This window comes from Gossypium hirsutum, chromosome D13, assembly GCF_007990345.1.
Source record: "Gossypium hirsutum isolate 1008001.06 chromosome D13, Gossypium_hirsutum_v2.1, whole genome shotgun sequence".
NCBI lineage: Eukaryota > Viridiplantae > Streptophyta > Magnoliopsida > Malvales > Malvaceae > Gossypium > Gossypium hirsutum.
In genome coordinates, this window is record NC_053449.1 from 57,802,644 (window position 1) to 57,826,038 (window position 23,395).

Sequence of the window (23,395 nt, forward strand, 5' to 3'; positions counted from 1 at the left end):
CTTAGACAATATATGGTCTCTTATATTATGGACATTGAAGACTGATCTAAACCTTCACAAGTAATAAAGAGAAAAGACGACTCAAGATTTAACCTAGTTAATTTATATAATCATTTTCAAAATGTCCAGTTTGTAACATCTCTATCATGAAAAGACATTTCAAGAAAATCTAGAAGCATCAGATGGCTTATACAAATAGAACTTAAACCTAAAAAGAACACAACTTATGTAATTCATTTTCCCCCCCTTTTTTCTTTTTTTTTTTTTTACTTTGAAGAATGAATAATGTTACACAGCAAAGAAAGTACATGTCCTCACAAATCATTTGGATTTATCAAATATAAAATTTACAAAATTTACATTAGGACGGAAGAAACCAGAGGAATTTGCACTTGGCAGCACAATAAAGCCAGTAGTCATTATATTATATTACCTGAATAAATCAGTCAGTAGCTTTTTAAAACCATCAAATCACACTTCTGATTAGTGTGTGAACCCCCAACAAGGCTGACGTTTTAACCAAAAGAACCTGAAAGTTCACAATACAAATGATCATGAAGGAATCAAGCACTCATTAAGTCAACATATCACAAAATGAAATGATGATTTCGAAAAGGTTTTAGAATCAGTACAAGATTCAAAGTTGGTTTGTATGTTTATATGGAAGAAGCAGAATTTTAGAGGCTAGGATTTCCAGACTATGATGCATCATATATAAGTACAAACAATTATATAATGCCTTTAGATACTTACCTTCCTCGGAGAAGGCGAAAACACCCCCAAGCATATCATCATTGTCAACTTCTTCCTCAGATTTTTCTTTATCACAAGGACTGATGCTGTTGTCAACATCAGTAATAACCTTCTTTGGTTCAGAACATGCACTTAAGGGTAATGCTTTGCAGTACTCTTCTTGAAAAAATTGCTCAAAATCCGGTGACTCATTTACTGGACCCTCATCTAGCATGTTCATACTCAAATCAGATCGATTAGAACTTGTGTTTGAAACGTCACTGGTTCCGTCACTGTTTGGAAACTGAACCTCCTTTGCAACAGTTCTTCCACCAGATAAGGAGCCACTTGTTAAGGAAGACATACTATTAGTTGAGTTAGTATCTTCAATGTGACAAACACCCACTTTTGACTGATTGAACGAAACTGAACCAGCATCTTTGTTCAGAGTGCTCTGGTTAAGCATAGTTGATGCCAAAACAGAATTCTGTCCTTTTACTCCATCATCATCCTTTCCAGATTGAATGCCAGAAGGATAAGAACTCCTTGTTGATCCTGGTAAAAACACAAAGCATAAATCCAGTTTGATACATGAGTATATTGGACGACATTTAAAATTCAAAATATTGTTGTACCACTATCTGAGTTTTCAACTGAGCTAGGTGACATCAACTTAGAGTGAGAAATAACAGTGATTTGAGAGAATCTTGCTTTGGCATCTTCAGAAGACACAGGATATTTTTCTCCGCCAAATCCTCTGAAAAAATAAACGGCAACAGTGTGAAGGAAAATTCATTTAGTGATACAATATAACAACCGTTTTGCACCAGGTAAGACCATCCTAAACCTCTCTTCCATATAAAAAAGAAGGGACGTGAATAATCAAAACCAGCAGGCACAATGTAAAAGGACATGGAAATTACCTGTTCCATTCAGATTGAAGCCTGTGAAAATGCTCAAAAACAGGCAACAAATCCTTCTGTCTAATTTCAACCTCATGAGCAGGCATCTGTTCTAATTCAATTTCTCCACCAGATAGATCAGCAGTGAATTTATGCTCCTCAAACCCCACAGGACTCATTGTATAGAATGATACCTAGGAAATACATATCATATGTAAGTGAAATGGGCGGTGAGCAAAGAGTATCTTATGATCCTATAAAAACTCTACCTTAGAATTCTGCCAGACTGGTATCCTTCCGGAGCTTATCTGCACTTCTGCATTAGAAAGATACAAGTGAGACCGGTCTTGGGGCTTTGACAGGTCATCGTGCCCAGCATCATTATTTTCAGAATCAGAAACATCCACCATCATCTCTAATGCTTCTTTTCTTCCATGAGTCATTCCAGAAAGACATTCTTCTCTTTCTGGCCAATCTGTTCTTCGGCATACATCCCATGCTTGCAATTGCATAGTTTCAACTTTCACCCGTAACTCCTCATCTTGTACCTGAGGAGCAGAGCCTGGTCCAATTCTTGAAGCATTTTCACCAGTCTCTCCCCTAAATGAAGGCAATAGCTTATATTGAACAACATGACCAGAAGGGGTGTAAACTAATAGGTGCTCCAAAATATTAGTTTTCATTTGAGCTTGTTGCACATCATTAGGTAAAGAGTTATGAAAAACAGCAGAAAAAGCACCAGAGGGGAACGAGGCCTTCCCAGCGACAGAAGATGCAGCATTGGTAACCGTATTAAGCCATGAGTTACCATTTTTTATTCTGCTAACAACAGAGAGGGTTACAGTTGGTGGTGGCATAGAAAATGTTTGAGAGTATATCACGAAAAATGGAGTGGACCACCAAGGGAGAGATACAGCTGGTGATAAGATATGCCCATCTACATGAGAATTCTGAATTTGGAGAACATTCTCACCACCAAATGGGGAAAGAACAAAAATATGGCAAGTACCCCGAGATGAAACAATGGCAAACCACTGACTGAAAGGACTAAAACAAATATCTTGAATCACCTGCAAAATAAAAACAAAACAACAGCAAATTATAAATATACGTAAAACATAAGAGTTCCTTTAAAGGTAGAAGGAGCAAGGACATACAGCTGACGTCATCCCGCGATGGAGCTTGTAAAGATGCACATGTGATGAACTCCAATCATAGCTTTGAGAGCCAGATCCATTCTTTGTTGAGGATGGCATGATCCGAAAAATATTTATGTTGTTTCCATGTATGGAGGCTGTAACTAGAAGAGTCCCACTCGGATCAAAACATAGAGCAGAAATTGGACTAGTATGAGCCCTGAACTGTGATATAACAGCCCTGGTAACATAATCTTTAACAACAACCTGCAATGAATCATATAAAGAAAATCCTAAAAATTACACTCAAGTCTTCATTGTTTATAATTAGCAGGTCAAAATTTTCATGCCTCTGATATTAAGTACTTCTAAGAACTAATGAGCAATATCATCTCATCTGACACCTCCCTGAGAAATTCAACCTCAAGCATGGATCTCACATAATTAAAAAAAAAAATGAAAATCCAAACATGTAGCAAAAGATAAGATAGACACATTCCACATCAAGGTGGAATTAATGTTCAATGATCATGTACTTATCTCAGGCCCTCTAACAAAAGACTGAAATTTGCTTCTAAAATACATCAAAAACTAACCGTCCCAACAATATCAGTCTCTGCAGCATGCGAAGCAGCCCGACCAACTTTCCAGCCTGTATGTGAAGATACAGGAGAACCAGAACCATCAGGAATAAGATCTTGATAGTATTTTGATAAAGTTCTGTAGCCCATGTCACCCAGATTGATTAGCCCTGCAGCTAATTGCTTACTAGATTCCATGGCATATCGAGCCACAAGACTCCCACCGCTGGGTGAAGTTGATGGACTAACACCAGGAGAAGGACTAAGGTTCTGTGGACTCAGCCGACCTGTGTTGGACTGCAAAGGATTGTTTGAAGCGTAAGCTAACCACCTGGGACCCACTGCCATGGGTCCGTATCCAATATTAATCCCAACCATTCCTTGGCCACCTGCTTGAGGGACAGGATAGGTAAGGATGCTAAATTTGTTTTCAAGAGTGAGAGCATCGAAGCAGTATATCTGCCAAGCAATAAAAGAAATTAGCACAGTTTAAATTGTTTAGCTAAATTAAATAGTAGGTCAAAAAATATGAAATAAGGATTGTATCTAAACTATTTGATAAAACACTAGTAATTTGCTTTTTTTCAGTTGTGCATTAAACTAGAGCAAACATAGAGAGGAAAGAGGAGGATAAAAATTGTTTAATCCGTCGGGACTTGTCTATAACAAATGTTAAAACATTAGCTGTCTAAGACTAAGTTCAAGGAAGAGAAGAAAAAAAACAAATGTTAATTCTTACTTGTGTTGCAAGCCCCACAGCAATTATTCGAGGACTACATCTAACTGTATACACAGTAGACCGAAATCTTAGTACATGGACATAATTATGAGACCTTAGTGAATAGAACCGAACAGCAGTAGGAGAGATAAGAACATTTCCAGTTTGAGGTCCATCAAAACCGTCTCTAGTCAATCCATCTCTTCCAGTAAGCATCAAACCTGAGCCCTTTGACTCATCACAGGCAACAACCAGAAGCAAAGGATGTGATGCTCTAAATCCTTCATGACCCTCCGACTTTTCAGGAAGTGGCTGCATTTGTAAAAATGTGACTGGATCATCACGCCTTGAAACAAGCTCGTTGACATTAGAGGCATTTTCAACATCAAGAACTTGAAAGCCATTGGAGTATCCAAGTAAGAGAACTCGTTTAAAAGATGATGGACCAAGCTCTAGTCTGTCAAAGGAAGTCCAGAGCACCTATTTTACAAAGTATTCCAAAAAGATAGCAAACAGTGTATCAACAAGTTATGCAACACAAGAATTCCAAGGCAAATGCATAAAGTTATTCAAGTGATCAAAAGAAGTAAGACCATGGCAAGCTATATTACAGAGTCACAGATAAATTTATATTTGCATACCACATTCACCCATGCCTTCTTTAGGATTAGGGCTAAACAATTGCCCTCATCCTTTACAAGGAGTCATTGCCATCAAAATTATAGGCAACTGAAACAACTTGCATACAATACAACAGCATTCAATAGTTGAATTTCCATTTTGATCTTCACGGAACTAAAATCCCCATATTACTAAAGTTAATCAAACAGAACTGGCAGCAAATAGCAAATCAAAATTTAAGTCTTACAATAAACTACTTCTGGTACTCTCTGAAACACAGTACGGTTCTCACACAAATAGCTAAACTCATACAGTCACCATTGCAAAATTTATAACCTAAACCATTTTCACAGAGCTGCAACCATAAATGGGTCTAGAAAATGATTAATTATCATCATTATTACTGCAAAATAATGGATCCAAGTGCTGAGCATTTATGATGATTTTAACTTAAATCATAATTTGGGCATTACAAAGACTTACAAAACTCTAAAATAACAAGGGATAAACATTATTACAGCATCAGTATAATTGATGAATAATCAAGTCTACCAAAAAACATAACTTTCCTCAAGTCTCTAAGACACATTGAATCATTTCTGACCCAAAAATTGTATAATGAACCGTCATTCATTTACATTCATTAAATAAATTATTCACAACTTCATTCATTTTAATAAAAATTCATAAAAGGAAAACATCATTTTCTACACAAACAATGCAATGTCCATTCAATGGCCACTAAAAAGCCAATAGTTATATATAGTGATTTTTTTAAGGAAAAAAACAGATTTCTAACGATTTTCAACAATCCAACTTGAATTTTAGCAAATACTCGATAATAAATTAAGTTCAAAAATAAATTCGTAAAGAAATGAACTTTTTAGCTGCGCATTACACTTCGCAAAGCCCTGATTCACTAGAATAAGTAATTTTATTTTAATTTTAAGAAAAAAATACCTAATTTATCCACATCTGATATTTTTGTGAGCAATCAGAAAACAAAATGAACTAAAAAGGAGCTTATTTATCGCAAATAAAACCCTAAATCAACAAAGATTAAATTAATTAAGGTTATAATCAATAATTATAAGATTTAAAATAGAAAACCTGGTCCTTTTGGTGTTCGTGACTGTCTCCAGAAATAGAAGCGGCAACAGAGGCACTAGCTGACCGGACACCAGAAGAGGCTGTTTTTATGCAGGAAGATATAAATTTCAAAGAAATCGGCAAATAACGATTATTATTATGACTGTTAGTTTTGTTATTGATAATATTTGAGCCTTTGTTGTTTCCGATGTTGCCGTTGCTCTTCATAGTCAGGAAATAATCCAAATTTAATTTCTTTTGCCGGCCACCGGGGCGTTACCGGGAAATTAAAAGCGATCGGCAATAGCATAAGAGGTTAATAACAGAACGGCAGTGTTTCACAGCTTGACGGTCACCGGAAATGATTTATTTTCTTTTTTTTTGCGGTGGTTGGGTTTGACCTTTTTAACGGAGAGGAAGAATACAGGGGAGAAGAAAAGACGGTCCTTTGCCTTCTATGTTAAATGTCAATTGCGGTGTAAGCAAAGCAAAACGGAAAAATTTCAGATCAGTGCACAATGTTTTCTGAAGTGCTCAATTAGGTCATTCTTGGTCAAATGGATTTGGTTGATAGGTTATCTGCTAGTTTGAGTTGTTTTTGAATTTTGATCATTTTGAAGACCTATGGTAGAATACAATATATTTAACATTTATGAAAATAATATAGTAAATATATTTTGGGTGCAAAAGGAATATTTAATTTTTCAACTTTTTTTTTATGTTGGGTGCAAAAATTTGTCCATGGATACTACTTTAATTTTAATTATAAATGAATTTAATTAGATTTTGACCCAGCAAAAAATTGATTTATTTACATACATTGAATAATTACTCAATCTCTTTTATTTGATCTAAATTCATCTAGTAATTAATTATAATAAATTAATGAAATTTGAATCAATTCCCTTATGTCTCACTATCAAAATTAAATATTAGTACTTTTAACTATTTATTTATTTAGCTCCCCACCGGCTTCGGTTATGAACTTTTTGGGAAGAGATCGTAACATGTCTATTTCCTCTTGATCATGGTTTTATCTAAAGTAATAGCTTAATGATGTCCTTTTCTACTAAAAAAATATTAGTAAATAAAAAAATTATATAAATATAAAAAAATATTTTAGTTTTGAAAAAAATATATAAATATTTTAATTTTATATTAGTATAAGTGAATCTCTTAAATGGGCAATTTACCATTAAAAGCTTAATTTTTTTTAAATTTACCGAAATGGGCTTGGTATTCTATTATTTACCGGAATGGGCCCTTTTTCCCTAAATCGCGTCCACATCAGCGCGAAGTCAGGGAACGTGTCAGGAAATTGCGTCCACGTCAGCACGCTTTGCTGACGTGGCAACAAATCGCATCCACGTAAGCGCGGTTTGTGTCCATGTCAGCAAAGCGCACTGATGTGCACGCGATTTGCTGACGTGTAGCACGTTCCTGGGGACGCGATTTGCCCCGCGCGTGAACAGTGTAACGTACATTTTTTTTACCGTTGCCCCCCCAACGGTCCAAAAAAAACTATAAATACTCCCACCCCTTTTTTTCACAAACTAATCCTCTCTCAAATTTCCTCTCAATTTCCTCTAAATTTCCTCTCAATTTGCTCTCAAATTCCTTCCAAATTTCTCTCAAATCCATATTTAATCTCAATTTGCTCTCAAGTTCCTCTTAAATTTCTTTTAAATCCCTATTTTTAAATAATTTTAAAAAAAAAATTTTAATTTTTTTAAACCGTAAAAATTTGTACGATTTCAGCAATAGCCAGAGAATTGACTCGTCTTGATAAGCAGCACATATCGGTGGAACAAATGAAAATGGTAAGCGTTAAATTTAATTTTTAAATATTATTTAAGAATTTTTTATTTATGCATTTTTAGATAATTATTAATTTATTATTTGTTATGAAAGTCTGTAGATCGGATATTGGAATGCAATATCCGGAATATGCATGCTCCTCCATCACCATTGGTAGAGAACTACCTGCGGGAAGCGGGTTTTTGGCACGTGGCGACGGTAGGCCGGGGATGTAAGGTGGACTCGAAACTAATCAGTGCATTGATATAGAGGTGGAGACCCGAGACGCACACATTCTATCTTCTATATGGAGAGTGCACTATCACTTTGGAAGATATTAGTTTGCAATTGGGATTGCCGGTGGACGGGTACCCAGTCACCGGGTCTGCCCAATCTAACGATTGGAGAGTGGTGTGCTACGAGCTTTTGGGCGCTACCCCGGAGAAAATGGACGGAGGTAAGATCGAGATGGGCTGGCTACGAGACACATTCCCTGATCCGAATGAATGTTCAATTGAAATAGAAAGAATCTGATATGCTCGGGCATACATTCTTCAATTAATTGGAGGTTATCTGATGCCGGACTCGTCACGGAGCCGCGTACATCTAAGATGGCTGCTAAAACTCGTTGATTTTAAAGCAGCTGGTAAATTGAGTTGGGGGTCTGCCGTCTTGGCAACATTATATCGGGAGATGTGCGGGGCGACGCGACCGAAGAAAGCAAAAATTTGAGGTTGCCTGTCACTACTACAATAATAGGCACGGTTTCGCTTTCTATTTCTACGTCATCGAGTGAACCACCCATATACATTCTCACTCATAACGAGGTAAATTTTATATTAGATTTTACAATTATTATGTAGATTTTTAAAAATAAAAGTATGCTAAAAATTTATTTAATTAGGTGGAATCATCCGACAAGTCATGCTCGATTACCTACATCTCTTGAAGATATACGACTTCTATTAAACCAACAGTCGGAAGCACATGTAAGTATTAAATAAAATTGATATTTCCATCATTCGCTAGTCGATTGGTATTTAGTATTATGTATATAACTAATATTTCTATCATGTTTATATAGTTTCAATGGACACCATACAAGGATCCGATAATTCAGGTAGTAATTCCGGATGAGTTCTTACAAAATCCAAACGCTTGGCACGCGAAAGTCACGTTGATCAGATACGTGATCGTGGAGATGCACCAGTCAGATAGGGAGTTACGGCAATTTGGATGTAGACAACCGATTCCCGTAGAACCTAAGGTGTTTGACGATCACCACAAAATTGACCTTCGGTAATTGAATACGGATTAGCTGAGATACTGGTCTGAGTACATCTAAATATGGGAAGATCGGTATGATTATATACCTACTCGAGAACCGATCATCATTTCGGAGTTAGAGTGCGTGCCGGAATACATACCATGGTTTAGGATCCATGGCAAGCCGTATTTATTGTCACTAGAGAAGAGGCAGCGGCAATTACATGTCCAAAGGGAAAGACGCGAGCCTTTAAATCCAATACGACAGGACGATGACACTGGCCCCTCAACGAGGCCCAGACATCCACCCGGTCCATCATCAGCGGCCATTCAATCACTAGGCCCAACGAGAGCACCGACACAGTCACCCGACCCAGCAGTTCAACCGATGATACCCACGCAACCGCTTTTTCAGATGATGTCAAGTACGTTTCCTAGCCCTTTTATGTATCTTAACCCTTATATGTTTCTTTTTCCGAGTCCTATGGCAGGTTGGAGCCAATGGTCCGGTTCAACTCCATTTCCTGTTACACCGAGTGGACCACCGATGTATAGGCCAACGGTGCACGAGGGATCGCAAGAGGGGTCGTCAGGGAGCTCTTCTTTTTACTAATCCCCACCACCGTATGAGTTTCAAACACCGTCACCATTGGTGATGCAAACACCTCTACATTCACTATTCTATCAAGGTGGCTCATCATCCCAACTCCGGCAACCAGATGCCCTACCGAAAGAACCAGATCCCCGTCGGAGAAACCACAACCGCCACCGGAAGCTGGACAAAGGAGGAATCCAACGCGTAACCGTCGACAGCTGCCATGTGGCACTGAACCTGGTGGGTACGGAGATTGATTTTTGTATTTAAATTTATTTGTACAAATATTTTGAATATTTTGATATTATTTGATGTAATAAAATAGAAATTTTTTTTGAGTTATTACTTAAAAAACCTAAACTAATTTATTAAAAATTTATAAATTTATAATTTATAATTAAATGCATAATTTAATTGACAAAGCTTAAACCCTTAACTTAAAAACCTAACTCTAACCCTTAACTTAAAAATCGTAACCCTTAAATTAAAAACCTTAACCCTTAACTTTAAAACCGTAACCCTTAAATAAAAAACACTAACACTTAACTTAAAAACCTTAACCCTTAACTTAAATATAATTTGATAATTTTACTAACCATTAATATAATTATCAGCTAATAATTTTACATTCACATAATGTTAGATTTGAAAAAATATTTTGACTGGTACTAACAATTAATAATTTGATATAATTTGATAATTTTACTAACAATTAATACAATTATCAATTAATAATTGAAAAAATATAATTTTTTTACAATTACATTCAATTATTGCGATTAGGGCATGATCGACTTGTATATGGCCTGGATTCCTACACCATCCGCACAACTTCTGTTGACTGGCTATTTTTCGGATATCCATATTGTTACGTATTCTAGTCGAGTAAGGTCGACCCTTTAGTTTGCGACGTAATTCTCTATCTGGTAACAACTTAAAAGGAGCAAGAGATACGGGCGGCCACTTACGTTCATCTGGGACCGGTGGGAAAACGTGTCTACAGACGTTTTACATGTTTTCTAATTTGCACACTTCGTCCACAAAGCTCATCAGATCCAGACGGAGATTCTGACAAGCTGCAATAACATGAGCGTATGGATAACGAAGTGCATCAAACATCCCACAGTCGCAAGTCCTATTTCGCAAGTGTACACGATATTGCCCGCCAACAACACCTTGGTGCGGTCTATCAAACTCTGTCACGCGAAACCATAAGTTGTCTCGATCGTGACACACTGTGTGCATGGTGTTTGCCCGTGACTTGGCCTTGTTAATTTCTTGAACTACCTTACTGCCCCATACATGGCCTCCCTGCATCTAGCCTGCATAACTTGCTGCTCGCTTTGGAAATAGCGCCGCCAAACGAAAATATGTCTCTTGCACAACCGATGTTATCGGTAGATGGCGCGTTTCTTTAAGAACAGAATTTATGCATTCAGCCAGGTTTGACGTCATATGGCCATATCGTAGGCCGCCGTCGTATGCTTGTGCCCACTGTTTGAAACGTATGTTACAAAGGTAGTCCGCCCATTCTCCGTTAATTGAACGTAAAATTGCCAACATCTCGTGAAAATGGTCTTTATTTATTTCATACCCTGCCAATATAAGTTCATAGCGAATATTACATACCACTTCTACCAATAAAACTAATTCAAATTGACAAACGAAATAACACAGATATAGACTAAATACCCATGTTGGTCACTTGTTGTCGTTCACTCTTAGATGAATATTGCTTATAGTAGTTCGAAGCAACGTGTCTTAGGCAATACCGATGGTGTGTGCGCTGCCATAAGCTTCTCTGTCGATCAAATACAGCTAGTATACCGGTGCCCCGATCTGAAATAACACAGATATCAGGTTGGGGGCACACATGCCTCCTTAACCTAGAGAGAAAGAAATCCCAGTCATCAGACGACTCCCCCGGTGTTATTGCGAATGCAATTGGAAGAATTCACCCACCGCTATCATGTGCCACTGCAAGTAATAGTCGATGAGTATACCTACCAAACATAAAGGTACCGTCAATTTGTACCAATGGCTTGCAGTATGGAAATGTGTCTCGGCATTGCTTAAAGGTCCAAAACAGGCGTTTGAACACTTGGCATCCACGTAGCAATCGACCGTTGTAGTACGCATGTTCTGTTTCAAGGTCTGTGATGGCATTTAGGACGTATCTCTCTAGCACTTGACACCACTGTCATATTTCATTATATGAGGCGTCCCACCCACTATGCATCTTCTGCAACGCCTTTTGCTTAGTTCTCCAAGCCTTGCGGTAAGAGGGCGTGTACCCTATTTGGCTACGGATATTAGTAATTAACATCGGCATTGAAGTCTTGGGATCTATTTTTACCGTGGGCAGTATCAAGCTAGCTAACATAGCTGAATCTATCTTGGGATGATCTTGTGAAACACCTATAAGTGGAGTACATTAAATAATGCAACATTACATAATAAAAGTATTATTCAGAAACCGTCAATACTGTACCTGCAGCACATGTATGTGGACCTTTGTACTTTTTAATCTCCCACAATCCTGTCCTTTTCCTTAATGAGGCGTAGATTTTCCATGAACATGTGCCGTCTTGCACTGCACATTTCGCCTCAAACTTATCAGATTTGGATTTAACGACGTGGTAGTTAACACCGTTTTTGATGCTATATTGTTTCAAAGCACCAATAAAACTATCCTTGTTGGTAAACTGGTTACCAACTTCAAATTCACCTGAATCTAGCCCCGAACTTGTACGATCACGCAACTGGTGTGGTAGATTTGAAAACTCTAACGCATCATCTACAGACAGATCGACATTATGTATGTGGGCTGGAGGTGAGTATGCTCTAAATCGTGGATTTTCTTCTTCATCTGAACTCCTTTCAACATCTTCAGGTTCTGTTGGAATAGGCTCCAGTTCAGAAAATAAGCCAACTTTTGCACCATCGGGCCCGGGCTCTCGAGGTGGATCCACATCGGAGTCATCTTCTAACCTACAATCATCTGCAGAGTACGAGGTCCCCTCACCGGTTGACGTCATAGGGAGTACATCATTCCTTATTCTTGGCATTTCATAACGTCTCCAATTAGATGTAGATTGCCAACCACTAGAACTTGATGCCGTTCCCTAGTACGTATTTCTTGCATCAAACATCGAGCCACCGACGTACATGTCCCATCCACTGACAGAGTGTCTTGCAGAGGATGTGCATTTGACACCGCTACCAAACATAGGCTGTTCTGTGTTTTGTAACTCGCTAACCGAGTGTCGGCCAAGGGTCATGTATACATCTCGAACACTGGTCGCAAGTACATCATTTGGTGATGTAAATTGTACATATAACTCAATATAAGGTGCTCAACTAGCAAGATGAGTCTGCATCATTGCCTCCAAGCTACGAGCATCTTTTATGTCGAACGAGTCATATGTCACCGGATCAACAGAAGAACAAAATCGATACGTAATAGACATAACTTTCATTGGCGTCGTTCTAAAAATTTTACGCCTAATTCTTTTACGAAGTTCTGTTAAATTTATGTTCTGGTTAAAAACTAGTCGCACCGTATTCTCGGACAAAAAAATCACACTATTCTCGGTGTGGCAAACCTTACCATCATAATAAATAACAGCACTAATACGTTCACTCATATTTGAAACTCTAACCTTATTAGCCTCTCTAAATTGTTTCTGCTGTGATTTATGCATTCTGAGAACATTTTCTGCCTCATTTATAGCCTCAGCCCAAACATGCTACTATAGCAAAAGCGTGTCCACGAGAGCGCGATTTCACAAATTTTTCTCAAATAGCATCCTGCTAGAAGCGTTTTTATACTATTTGCTCAGAAACGTCAACTCGAAATTATTTTTCCAGGACCTACTGTAGCAAAAGCGCGTCCACGAGGGCGCAATTTCACAAATTCTTCTCAAATAGCATCCTGCTTGAAGCGTTTTTTTAAATTTGCTCAGAAATGTCAACTCGAAATTATTTCTTCCAAAACTTACTATAGCAAAAGCGCGTCCACGAGGGCGCGATTTCACAAATTCTTCTCATAAAGCATCCTGCTTGAAGCATTTTTTATACTATTTGCTCAGAAACGTCAACTCGAAATTATTTTTCCAGGACCTACTGTAGCAAAAGCAGGTACACGTGGGCAAGACTTCATAAATCCTTCTGATAAAGCATCCTGCTTTGATTTTATTTTAAAAACCCATAAACACGAAACATAATCCAATTTTGAATAAATTATAATTAATTTAATTAGGAAACCCTAAATCTTAATCTTTTATTTGTTTACTTTTTCTCTAAAACCCTAAAAATCCTAAAAATCTTAAACTCTAAAAATCCTAAACCCTAAACTCTAAAATCTAAAAACCTAACATGGGAAAAATGGGCAAATCGCGTCCTTAGGGGCGCGCCACGTGGCAAGAAATCATGGCTACGTAAGCGCGCTTTGCTGATGTGGACACAAATCGCACTTTCGTGGACGCGCTTTGTTACCACGTCAGCAAAGCGCGCTGACGTGGCCGCGATTTTCTGGCACGTCCCTTGACATTGCGCTGACGTGGACGCGATTTAGGGAAAAAGGGCCTATTCCGGTAAATAATAAAATACCGGATCCATTTCGATAAATTTAAAAAAATGGCTTTTTTTGATATTTTGCCCCTCTTAAATTATAATATGAAATTAATATAATTTAAAAATTGATGTTGCTTGATTAATTTAAAAATATAAATTAAACTTTTACAGGGAGGAAAATTAAAATAAAAGTAAATTAATGTCGGATGTAAAAAGTCAAGCCCCACTTTGTTGACATCAACAAAATGAGCACACCATGGCAAATTATGAGTGTCATTGCCTTGGTAATCAAATGGAAAATAAGAAAACTATAAGGATGAGAGTGAAAAAAATGAGAAAAGTATTGGGGCAAGAGAGAAAATAAAGAAAAGTAGAGGGGGAGATCTGTTACGTTACGACAAGGAACGAGAATATCTTAAAGTAGATGCCGATTGCCGAACCACAAACCTCCGGGATAGATTTTCTCTGTTGTCAACCGTAAAGTAACCATTTTCCTTTTCTTTTAAAAAGAAAATAAATATAATTAAGAAAATTGATAATTTGGAAATATAATAAATAATAGTAATGATATTCGGACAAATATATGTCCCATTTGGTTTGTAGTTTTGATTTTATATAGACTTTATATATTAAAACTTTTTTTTCCGTCTAATTACAAAAAATTAAACAAGAATCCTATCTCTTTCGGTTTGGTTAATATTTAAATCGAATTATTAAAAATATAAAAATTTTTAATAGTCGAATTGAAATTTTTTTTCAAATATATTAACCAAGTTAAAATATTTTGGTTAATTCGATTGGTTAATTGAATTAACTGAAATTGATATGTTTTTGTTTTTTGGTTAAAATAAGTATAAAACATATAAAAATATATTATTAATCTCCATTTTCTTTTATTTAATAGTTCAAAAAACCTTAAATGGAGATGATAACAACAAATGAAATATTAGAAACACTACATAAGTCTTGAAAACAACAAATATTTCAATTAATTATCCGATTTCAAACCGAATTAATCGATAATTGAAATTCTAAAAAATTATTAACCGATTTCCGACCGAATTAAATTCAACCACCGACTTAATATTTATTTAGATTATTTATTTGAGTTGTATTATCCTGCCCCTGTGAGTATTATATATTGTATTTGATAATAATTTATATTATATAATTTTTTATAAATTTATGTATTTGCATCATAGTCAAAGCGAAGGAAAAGTTTAATACGCGATTGACCATTAATAAATTAAAACAGATTCTTATGTTTTTTTTTCTTTTATATTTTTGTATATATTTCAAGGATATTTATGATAATAAAAATAATAAAGCATAAACACAAAAAGCATGAACTCAAGTCAATGCTTTGATGCTTTTCTTGCCTTAATACGCAACAGTACGCAATGTTTGTAGGGTTAGATATAGTTAGAATTTATCATGAGTCAGGTTCGGTTGTGTTAATGTAAAAGTTTTAGGTTTGGATTTGGTTTGATTTGAAAATTGGGTTTAAAATTTTGTTTAAATTCTGCTCAAAAAAAAAAAAAACTCGAGGTCAACCCATTTGTATTAACTTTTTGTGTAATTTAAAAAAAAAGAGATCTATCATATACACTAAAAACATTAAAATAAATATTTCTTAACAAATTGAAAATACATTAAAAGAAAATATTCATACTTAAATAACATTAAGATAGTTGCAACTTAACAAATAAATATCTCTAAACTAGTAACAAAATTAATAATAAAACAAGAGTTATAAAATATCTAAATAATAACAACAAAATAGTAGCAATATAATAGTAATATTATATAGAAGCAAAATAACAATGAAAAAAAAATGCAAATCCGGGTCAAGTGTGGGCAAAAAAACTCTTATCAGAGGCCTAATTTATTTAGAAAATAGACCTTATATATATTTTTGTCTAAACTTATTTTTCGAGCGAGTATTTGGGCCTGGACGAGTGACCCGATCCATTAACTAATCTAAATATAACTCATTTTTCCGTTTAAATATAATTGTAATTTGATTTCGTTATTGTTGTATCAAAATTGAGCATAAATAATTGGATTTAACTTAATTGAGAAAAAGATAATAAATTTTTATCTTAAATGAGAACAAAATAATAAATTCTATCTGAAGTTAAATTCAAATTTAAAAGTTAAAACTTGATGGAATTTGAATTGAATTTTAAATTTTTTATTCAATTTGATTTAATTACAGCCTTAAATAAATTATATTGTTTGTTTGTAACAGTAATAGATATTTTATGTTGGGTTTTTATTTAGTATTTGAATAATGGTTGATTTTGGAGTTAATTTTGGATCCAACTCAATTTTTCAAGTCCATCTTTCTTTAAATCATGTATAGGAGGATAATAGATTTTAGCGCATTCGAATTCATAGTTTGCTACATTGAATTTTGTACAAAACCATGAAAATTAACTTAAATTCAAACTAAAATTCTCGAATAACATAACTTTATATACATGCGTCTCTCTCTCTCATTCCATAATTATTTATATTTATATAAATTTTGATGTATCAATGAGTTTAGTACCAATAAAGGCTCATTTTTGAAATTATTTAGGGAAATGACCCGTTCTAAAATAATGATGGGTATGGATCGAAAACCTAAAAACACGCTAATGTGGACGCGTTTTCAAGGCATATCCCAGAAAAACGCTTCCATGTCATGCTTTTTTTTTCCTGTGTCAAGCAAAAACGTGCTGACATAGTATGTAACACCCCTAACCCGTATCCGTCGCCGAATTAGGGTTACGAGGCATTACTAAATATCAAAATCTCATACTTAACAAAATGAACCAAGTACCATAACTGAATGTAAATATGTGTCATGTGTATGTATATATATATTTAAACCCTAATTTATCTCACCTAATGATCAAAACAGTTTATATGTCAAAACATAGGTCATTCACAAGCCACACCAAATATCAATCATACTTTACTAATAAAATTACATTTTCAACTCATGCTTCGAATTTCAACCCTTTCATTAATATTTACCTAATCAAAATTTTATGTCAATCAAATACTTAAAACATCTTTCAAACATTTATCGTTACATTATCATATACTGAACATATATCAAAACATCTATTTGTATATATATATTTCATTAATAAATTACTAACTATGCAACATAATACAAATGTAGATAACCTACCCTGTTTTGGACAGCATTAATATGCTCAAAATGGACAGCATTATAACATGTAAAAACAGCCACATTTGAATATCATACTAACATGCGAAATAATCACATTTTAATGTCTTTGAAACATATTTGTAGCACAATTGGGCAGCATCAATCAGTCACCATTAAGACAATTATAAACAATCATTTAAACACATTCGAGCATAACGTAATATCCATATCCGAACCTTATGAAGTAAAATCAACAAACCTACTTGGACATCCTTATTATCACACAATTATATACTATATAAAATACTTCCAAAATGAGCTCAATACAAAGCATAATATTCACAAACATTAACAGTATTTTCAAGCCATTTTCGCATGGCTTTATATACACTAATTAAATGTGCCATATTGAAACTAGCCTATACATGCCATAAGTCAAAAGTACAAACTTATAAAGTACCGAAATAGCGATCGATAGTGTGATGATGTTCCTGAATGATTCTTGAACTCGCGCTAGCTTTCAAAATCTATAAAACACGGGAAAAACAAACAGGATAAGCTACAAAGCTTAGTAAGTTCGTACTAAATATACTCAACAATTCATAAAACACAATCAACAATTTGAACAATTTAATGTATAACTCATGATAATATCAAACCTTCCATAAGCTTATTCATATACTTATGAGCAAAATCTTAACCTTTTCTATTTGAACTTCATACTTACTTGTATATACCTGTACAAATTCATAACAAACTTAAATCTTCTCGTAACATTATAGAACACTCAATGTTTCACACACTAATTGCCAATCATATAGCCGAAGCTATTATAATTCCGCACACTAAGCTACCAATGGTCTATTATCATTATAAGGACTTTTAGTTTAATTAATCATAGCAATTGAGCACTTTAAACAAATAGTATGCAACTTTTGTATTTTACGCGATTAAGTTCTGTTTTCAAATTAACTAACCAATTAGTAAAATTAAATCACGAAATTTTCACACATATCAAATAACATGCTGTAAATACCAAAAATAATATTAAAATAATTTTATGACCTCTAATTTGTGGTTCCGAAATCACTGTTCCGATTTAGCTAAAACCGGGCTGTTACATGGTCATGATTTAGTAAAAAGCGCTAAAGAGCACGCGCTTTTGACTGTGTAATCCCCCAATGGTCACCTCCAACGGCCGTTTAAAATTCTGACCGTTGGGCAACAGTCAAGAAAAAAAAGTATAAAACCCCCAACCCATTTTTTAACACTAAATACCAAATTTCTCTTTGATCAAAAAAGCTCTCAAAGCTCTCTAAATTTTTATTTTTGTCTGAATTTGTAATTTTTTTTATAATTTCTAAGAAATTTATCATTTTAGCAATGGTTCAGCAATTAATTTTTGATATTTATGGACATATGACAAATATGTGGAACTGTTTTTCTAGGATATCCCCTAAAGCACATCCACGTCAACGCGTTTTTGCCTGACACAAGAAAAAAACACTGATGTGGAATTATTTTTCTAGGATATCTCCTGAAAATGCATCAATATCTGCGCATTTCTAGTTTTTCGGTCTATACTCGTCATTATTTTTAGAAACAACCTATTTCCATAAATAATTTCGGAAATGAGAATTTATTAGTACTAAACTCTGTATCAATGATATATTATAGAAAAATTTTATATTATTTTACGTCAGCGTTGTAATTATTTATGAAGTTCCTAGAGATGGTTTGCCTTTTGAATCATACAATAAGAGATAATGGGGGGATGAAGGTGGCATAAAATGTATGGGCAAAGATCAAAAGTTGGCCAAAAAAATACACAAAAAGCCATTAACTAGCCATACCGGGACACTTCTAGTTTTGTTGTGGGTCCAAAATCATTGACGAAAATGCAATCATTGCTGGCTCTATATTTAAAAGAAAATCATAAAAATATGCATGAAACCGACTATTATTTGAGTAATCCAATATGTATCTTCACTTTGTTATTTATGGACATATGACAAATATCTGAGACAGACCAGAGATATTTTTGTTCCTGGACTTTATCATTTTACAGCTTTGCTAATTCTATGTTCTCTTTTTTGCAAACCATATAAATGCATGATTTTGGATACTGAAGCATGCAAAAGCTGAAGCTTAGGGACTTACAATTTTTGCTTTCTGGTCTATGTAATTTCTATCAAAATTTCATTGCTTAAACAGGATCATAAAAGATTCTCCTTCATTCATGTGAGCCAGTAGGAAAACGCAGGAAAAATAGAGAGGAAAATTGCAGGTCCCGCCGGTTTTAGTTTGTTTTTCATATTTCAGCTTCTTGCTTGATGCATCTCTTAGTTTTTTGGTCTTCTGTTTGCAGGTTAAGGACTGCAGTGCAGGGTAAGAGTTTCATAAGGAAGATGAAAATGGCGGACTCACAGGATATTGAGAAAGGATCAAGTGGCAGCTTGTATCAGCCGTTTTTTCATAAAGATGAAAAACAACAAAACTCTCACGATAATGGTAATCTGTTTATGGTTATTCTCTGCACATTTGTTGCGGTGATGGGCTCTTTTGAGTTTGGCTCAAGTGTAAGTTTCTCTATCATCTTAGCCAATTAACAGGCTTTTCAATTATTGTTTGTCAATGAGCTGATCATTTTTTTGTTGGGTTTTCTTTGTTTTTCAGATAGGATACTCTTCGCCTACTCAGCAAGGTATAATGGAGGAACTTGGAATGTCCTCTGAAGAGGTACATGAGCAAGAAATTAGTTTTATCTCTTTCTTAATGTTACCCGAATTCAGGAGTGAGTTTTGTATATAAATATCCGCAACAAAACATTGAAACTTTGTTGTCTATTTGCAGTATTCAATGTTTGGATCCGTACTGACTATCGGTGCAATGGCTGGTTCAATCTCTTGCGGGCGTGCTGCTGACGTCATTGGCCGTAAAGGGGTACTCATATCCGACCTACATCTAACTATGATTATGAAGATACGACCCTCTAAAAATCTGCAGAATATATAGAAATATTATGAAAAAATTGAACATATCGGTGTTGGAGACATGAACATATACATATGACATATGGACATATCCTATTACTGTATAATCATCCCATGGATTAAGCAACATTTGATCACTAAATTCTCTGCTTAAACTTTCTATTTTTCTGTCATTGCAGACTATGAAGATGTCATCAATCATCTCCATTGCAGGATGGCTCATAATCTATTTATCTCTGGTCTGTTTTTATGTTAAAAAATTCTCCATCAATTTCCATAACAGTTCTTACCTCAATAAGTTGCTGAATGAACCCCGTTCCTTTTTTTCCAGGGACCTCTATCTCTAGATGTCGGAAGATTTTTAACAGGATATGGGATTGGTGTTAACTCCTATGTGGTATATCTTCACTTTCTACATGAAATTTTAGGCTAATTGAGATTTTATTCTTGTGTTATATCCTCTTTAACACTCCTGGTTTTATAGGTGCCGGTTTTCATTGCTGAGATAACCCCAACACACCTTAGGGGGGCTTTATTAACAGTACATCAGGTATCAAAGTTGCTCGAACTCTTTTTACTTTCCCTTGAAGTGTTTCAAGTCTATTCATATCTGACACATATCCTTCGAACATATACCCATATTTAAAACACGACTATCTTCGAGTAACATTACTTTATGGGAGCCATTTTTTTTCTTTGATGATTTTACACTTAATCTACTTTGGCAGGTTGCTATTGCCACTGGTCTGCTGGTGGCATATGCAGTAGGTGCATTTGTTTCTTGGAGAACACTGGCTTTAACTGGTAAGTTAGTTACTACATATATTGTGTTCATGGGAAGATAAACTCTTAAATTAGAATCAGATTTTAGTCTTATTTGATTGTTTCATTTGGTTTACCTGAAGTTGATTCTCGGTTGCAGGAATGATTCCATGTGCTGTTATGATTTTGGGGCTATATTTCATCCCAGATTCCCCTAGATGGCTGGTAAGATCACTTTCTTACTGTAAAAACTAGGGTCCTCGAAGAATCATAACTCTATACCCATATTTGCATATGATCTCGACATAGGCTAGAAACTTGAAAAAATGTTGCACATTCTTTAGTATCAAGAAGTTCATTGCTTGAAAATCATTGAGTGATTTGTGTGGTATACAGGCAATGGTTGGCTGCCAAGCTGAGTTCAATGCTGCACTTCAGAAGCTTCGTGGAGATACTGCTGATGTTTCAAGAGAAGAAGCTGAAATAAAAGTACTTAATTCAATCGCATTTTCCCCCTTTTTTAATCCTTATTTTGGGAATTGAGACTAATTCTTTTAAGTCATAGGATTCTTTGGTAACGCTTCAGCATCTTCCAAAAGCCACTGTGTTGGATTTGTTTCTCAAACGAAACTTACGTTTACTCATTGTAAGTATGGCAACACGATATTACGATTGTTATTTTACGGATTTCGACTCTCTCTGTCGTCGATTTCGCTTGTTTTCACTTATTTAATGCTTTTTCTTTTGTTTCCCTTTTATGCTCAACAAATGGCATACAGATTGGAGTTGGACTGATGGTGTTCCAACAGTTCTCTGGTTACAATGGAGTAGTTTTCTATGCAAACCAAATTTTTACATCTGCAGGTAATCTGATTTCTATATTATTATATAATGATTGGAGTTCGGATGATGACCGAATCCCAATACGTACAATGACACCAAGAGAGATATTTTATATTTTTCTCTCATTTCAGGAGTTCCTCCAAATGTTGGAAGCATTCTTTATGCATGTTTACAGGTTTCAATCTTTTTTTACTCTCCCTCCCATTCTCTTATTTTGATCCACTATCAATAACATAAAACCATGTTTCTTTGATCCTTCAGATAATTGTTCTTTCACTTGGTGCTGTTATAATCGATAAAGCTGGAAGAAGGCCTCTCTTAATGGTAGATAAATCTATACAGATTGTTAAATAACTAATAAAAAATTCATATTAAAATGTGTATTTTTGTTTCAGATTTCTGCAAGTGGAATGCTCCTTGGCAGTCTACTTACTGCAGCCTCCTTCTGTTTGAAGGTATATTTTATCAAACTTTCAATCTTTTGTTACTTTCTGAAATTTGTTTGATCATGTTCATCTCTTGACATACTGTATTTTCTTCAACAGGAACATGAATTGGCTTCTGATATGGGTCCCATGTTCACAATAATTGGCATCATGGTAAATCAACAAAACCATAAACTGGTTTCTTATTTTATGGACAGAAAAGATTGCAAATGTTGAGATTGAAACTCTAAGTACACATCCTGTTTTTGCAGATATATATGGGCTCCTATTGTCTTGGATTGGGTGGAATTCCATGGATTGTAATGTCTGAGGTAAACGAAGAACATGTAGTTTTTTCATTAGCTTTTAAATGAATTGATGAATGAGTAGGGGTGGTTAAGTTGAGATTGTGGTGCAGATATTCCCTCTCCACATCAAAGGCATTGCAGGCAGCCTCGTAACATTGGTCAGCTGGGGTGGTTCTTGGGTTGTTTCCTTCACTTTCAGCTTTCTCATGGACTGGAATTCATATGGTAATTAAATCTTCCTTTTTCGACACGATATATGATGATAAATATGATGTTCCAAATATATAAAAGATTTTCAAAATTAAATTAATCCGTGTCGAAAATGTTTGATGTATTGACCAGGTTTGGTTTGATCTTAATTTCTTGGTTTTGCAGGTACATTTTCGATGTTTGCTATATTCTGTGTAGTAGCGATAGTGTTCATCTGGAAGTTGGTGCCTGAGACGAAGGGACGTACCTTAGAAGAAATTCAGGCTTCCATGGAGTAGAAAATAGGACAAAGAATAGAATAGGATTGGACCCACTGATCCCATTGCTAGGGCAGTGTAGTCCAGTCCAACGAGTGTAGAAGAAGTACATGTTATTATTATTTTTTTTGATGGAAAAGTAGATGTTATTTGAACTAGTGGAAAGTGGGTTTAACTGTTGAAAATGTGGGATTGAGTTGATGGGTGTGCAATTCACTAAAAATAATATTTTTATGTTTAAATCATAAATAAATAGTAGTACAGAGAGTAGGATCGATCCTATAAAAATTAATTAGGTTGCGCGTCAGGCAGTTGTCATACTCACGACGTGTGACGGTATGTACAAAAATAAACAGGAGAATTTAAATTGATAAAAGTAAAAATAAGAGAGATATTTGAAATCGAATTAACAATAAAAA

The 23,395-nt window shown here is 35.1% G+C and overlaps 2 protein-coding genes across 3 annotated transcripts; one reads left to right on the forward strand and one right to left on the reverse strand.

Annotated features, from left to right (window-relative positions):
* Positions 1-224: 224 nt before the first annotated feature.
* LOC107888299 (autophagy-related protein 18h) lies at positions 225-6,413 on the reverse strand. 2 transcript variants are annotated; one of them, XM_016812364.2, is made up of 9 exons: positions 5,801-6,413; positions 4,091-4,549; positions 3,367-3,810; positions 2,792-3,037; positions 1,904-2,704; positions 1,656-1,828; positions 1,368-1,489; positions 754-1,287; positions 225-529 (listed from the first exon to the last, which is right to left on the reverse strand). In XM_016812364.2, the coding sequence occupies exons 1-9, from the start codon at positions 6,005-6,007 to the stop codon at positions 516-518; spliced, it is 3,000 nt and encodes a 999-aa protein (XP_016667853.1). In that variant the 5' UTR covers positions 6,008-6,413; the 3' UTR covers positions 225-515. The 2 variants fall into 2 exon arrangements, with proteins under 2 accessions (XP_016667853.1, XP_016667854.1); XM_016812365.2 differs by having other exon boundaries at positions 4,091-4,526; positions 5,801-5,996.
* A 12,766-nt stretch (positions 6,414-19,179) lies between these two features.
* Positions 19,180-23,131, forward strand: LOC107888300 (sugar transporter ERD6-like 8). The gene is made up of 19 exons (XM_016812367.2): positions 19,180-19,465; positions 19,547-19,757; positions 19,855-19,917; positions 20,032-20,121; positions 20,351-20,410; positions 20,503-20,568; positions 20,656-20,721; positions 20,900-20,975; positions 21,094-21,158; positions 21,330-21,422; positions 21,499-21,579; positions 21,713-21,797; positions 21,908-21,951; positions 22,038-22,100; positions 22,172-22,231; positions 22,322-22,375; positions 22,474-22,533; positions 22,620-22,734; positions 22,885-23,131. The coding sequence occupies exons 2-19, from the start codon at positions 19,587-19,589 to the stop codon at positions 22,995-22,997; spliced, it is 1,425 nt and encodes a 474-aa protein (XP_016667856.1). The 5' UTR covers positions 19,180-19,465; positions 19,547-19,586; the 3' UTR covers positions 22,998-23,131.
* Positions 23,132-23,395: the final 264 nt, after the last annotated feature.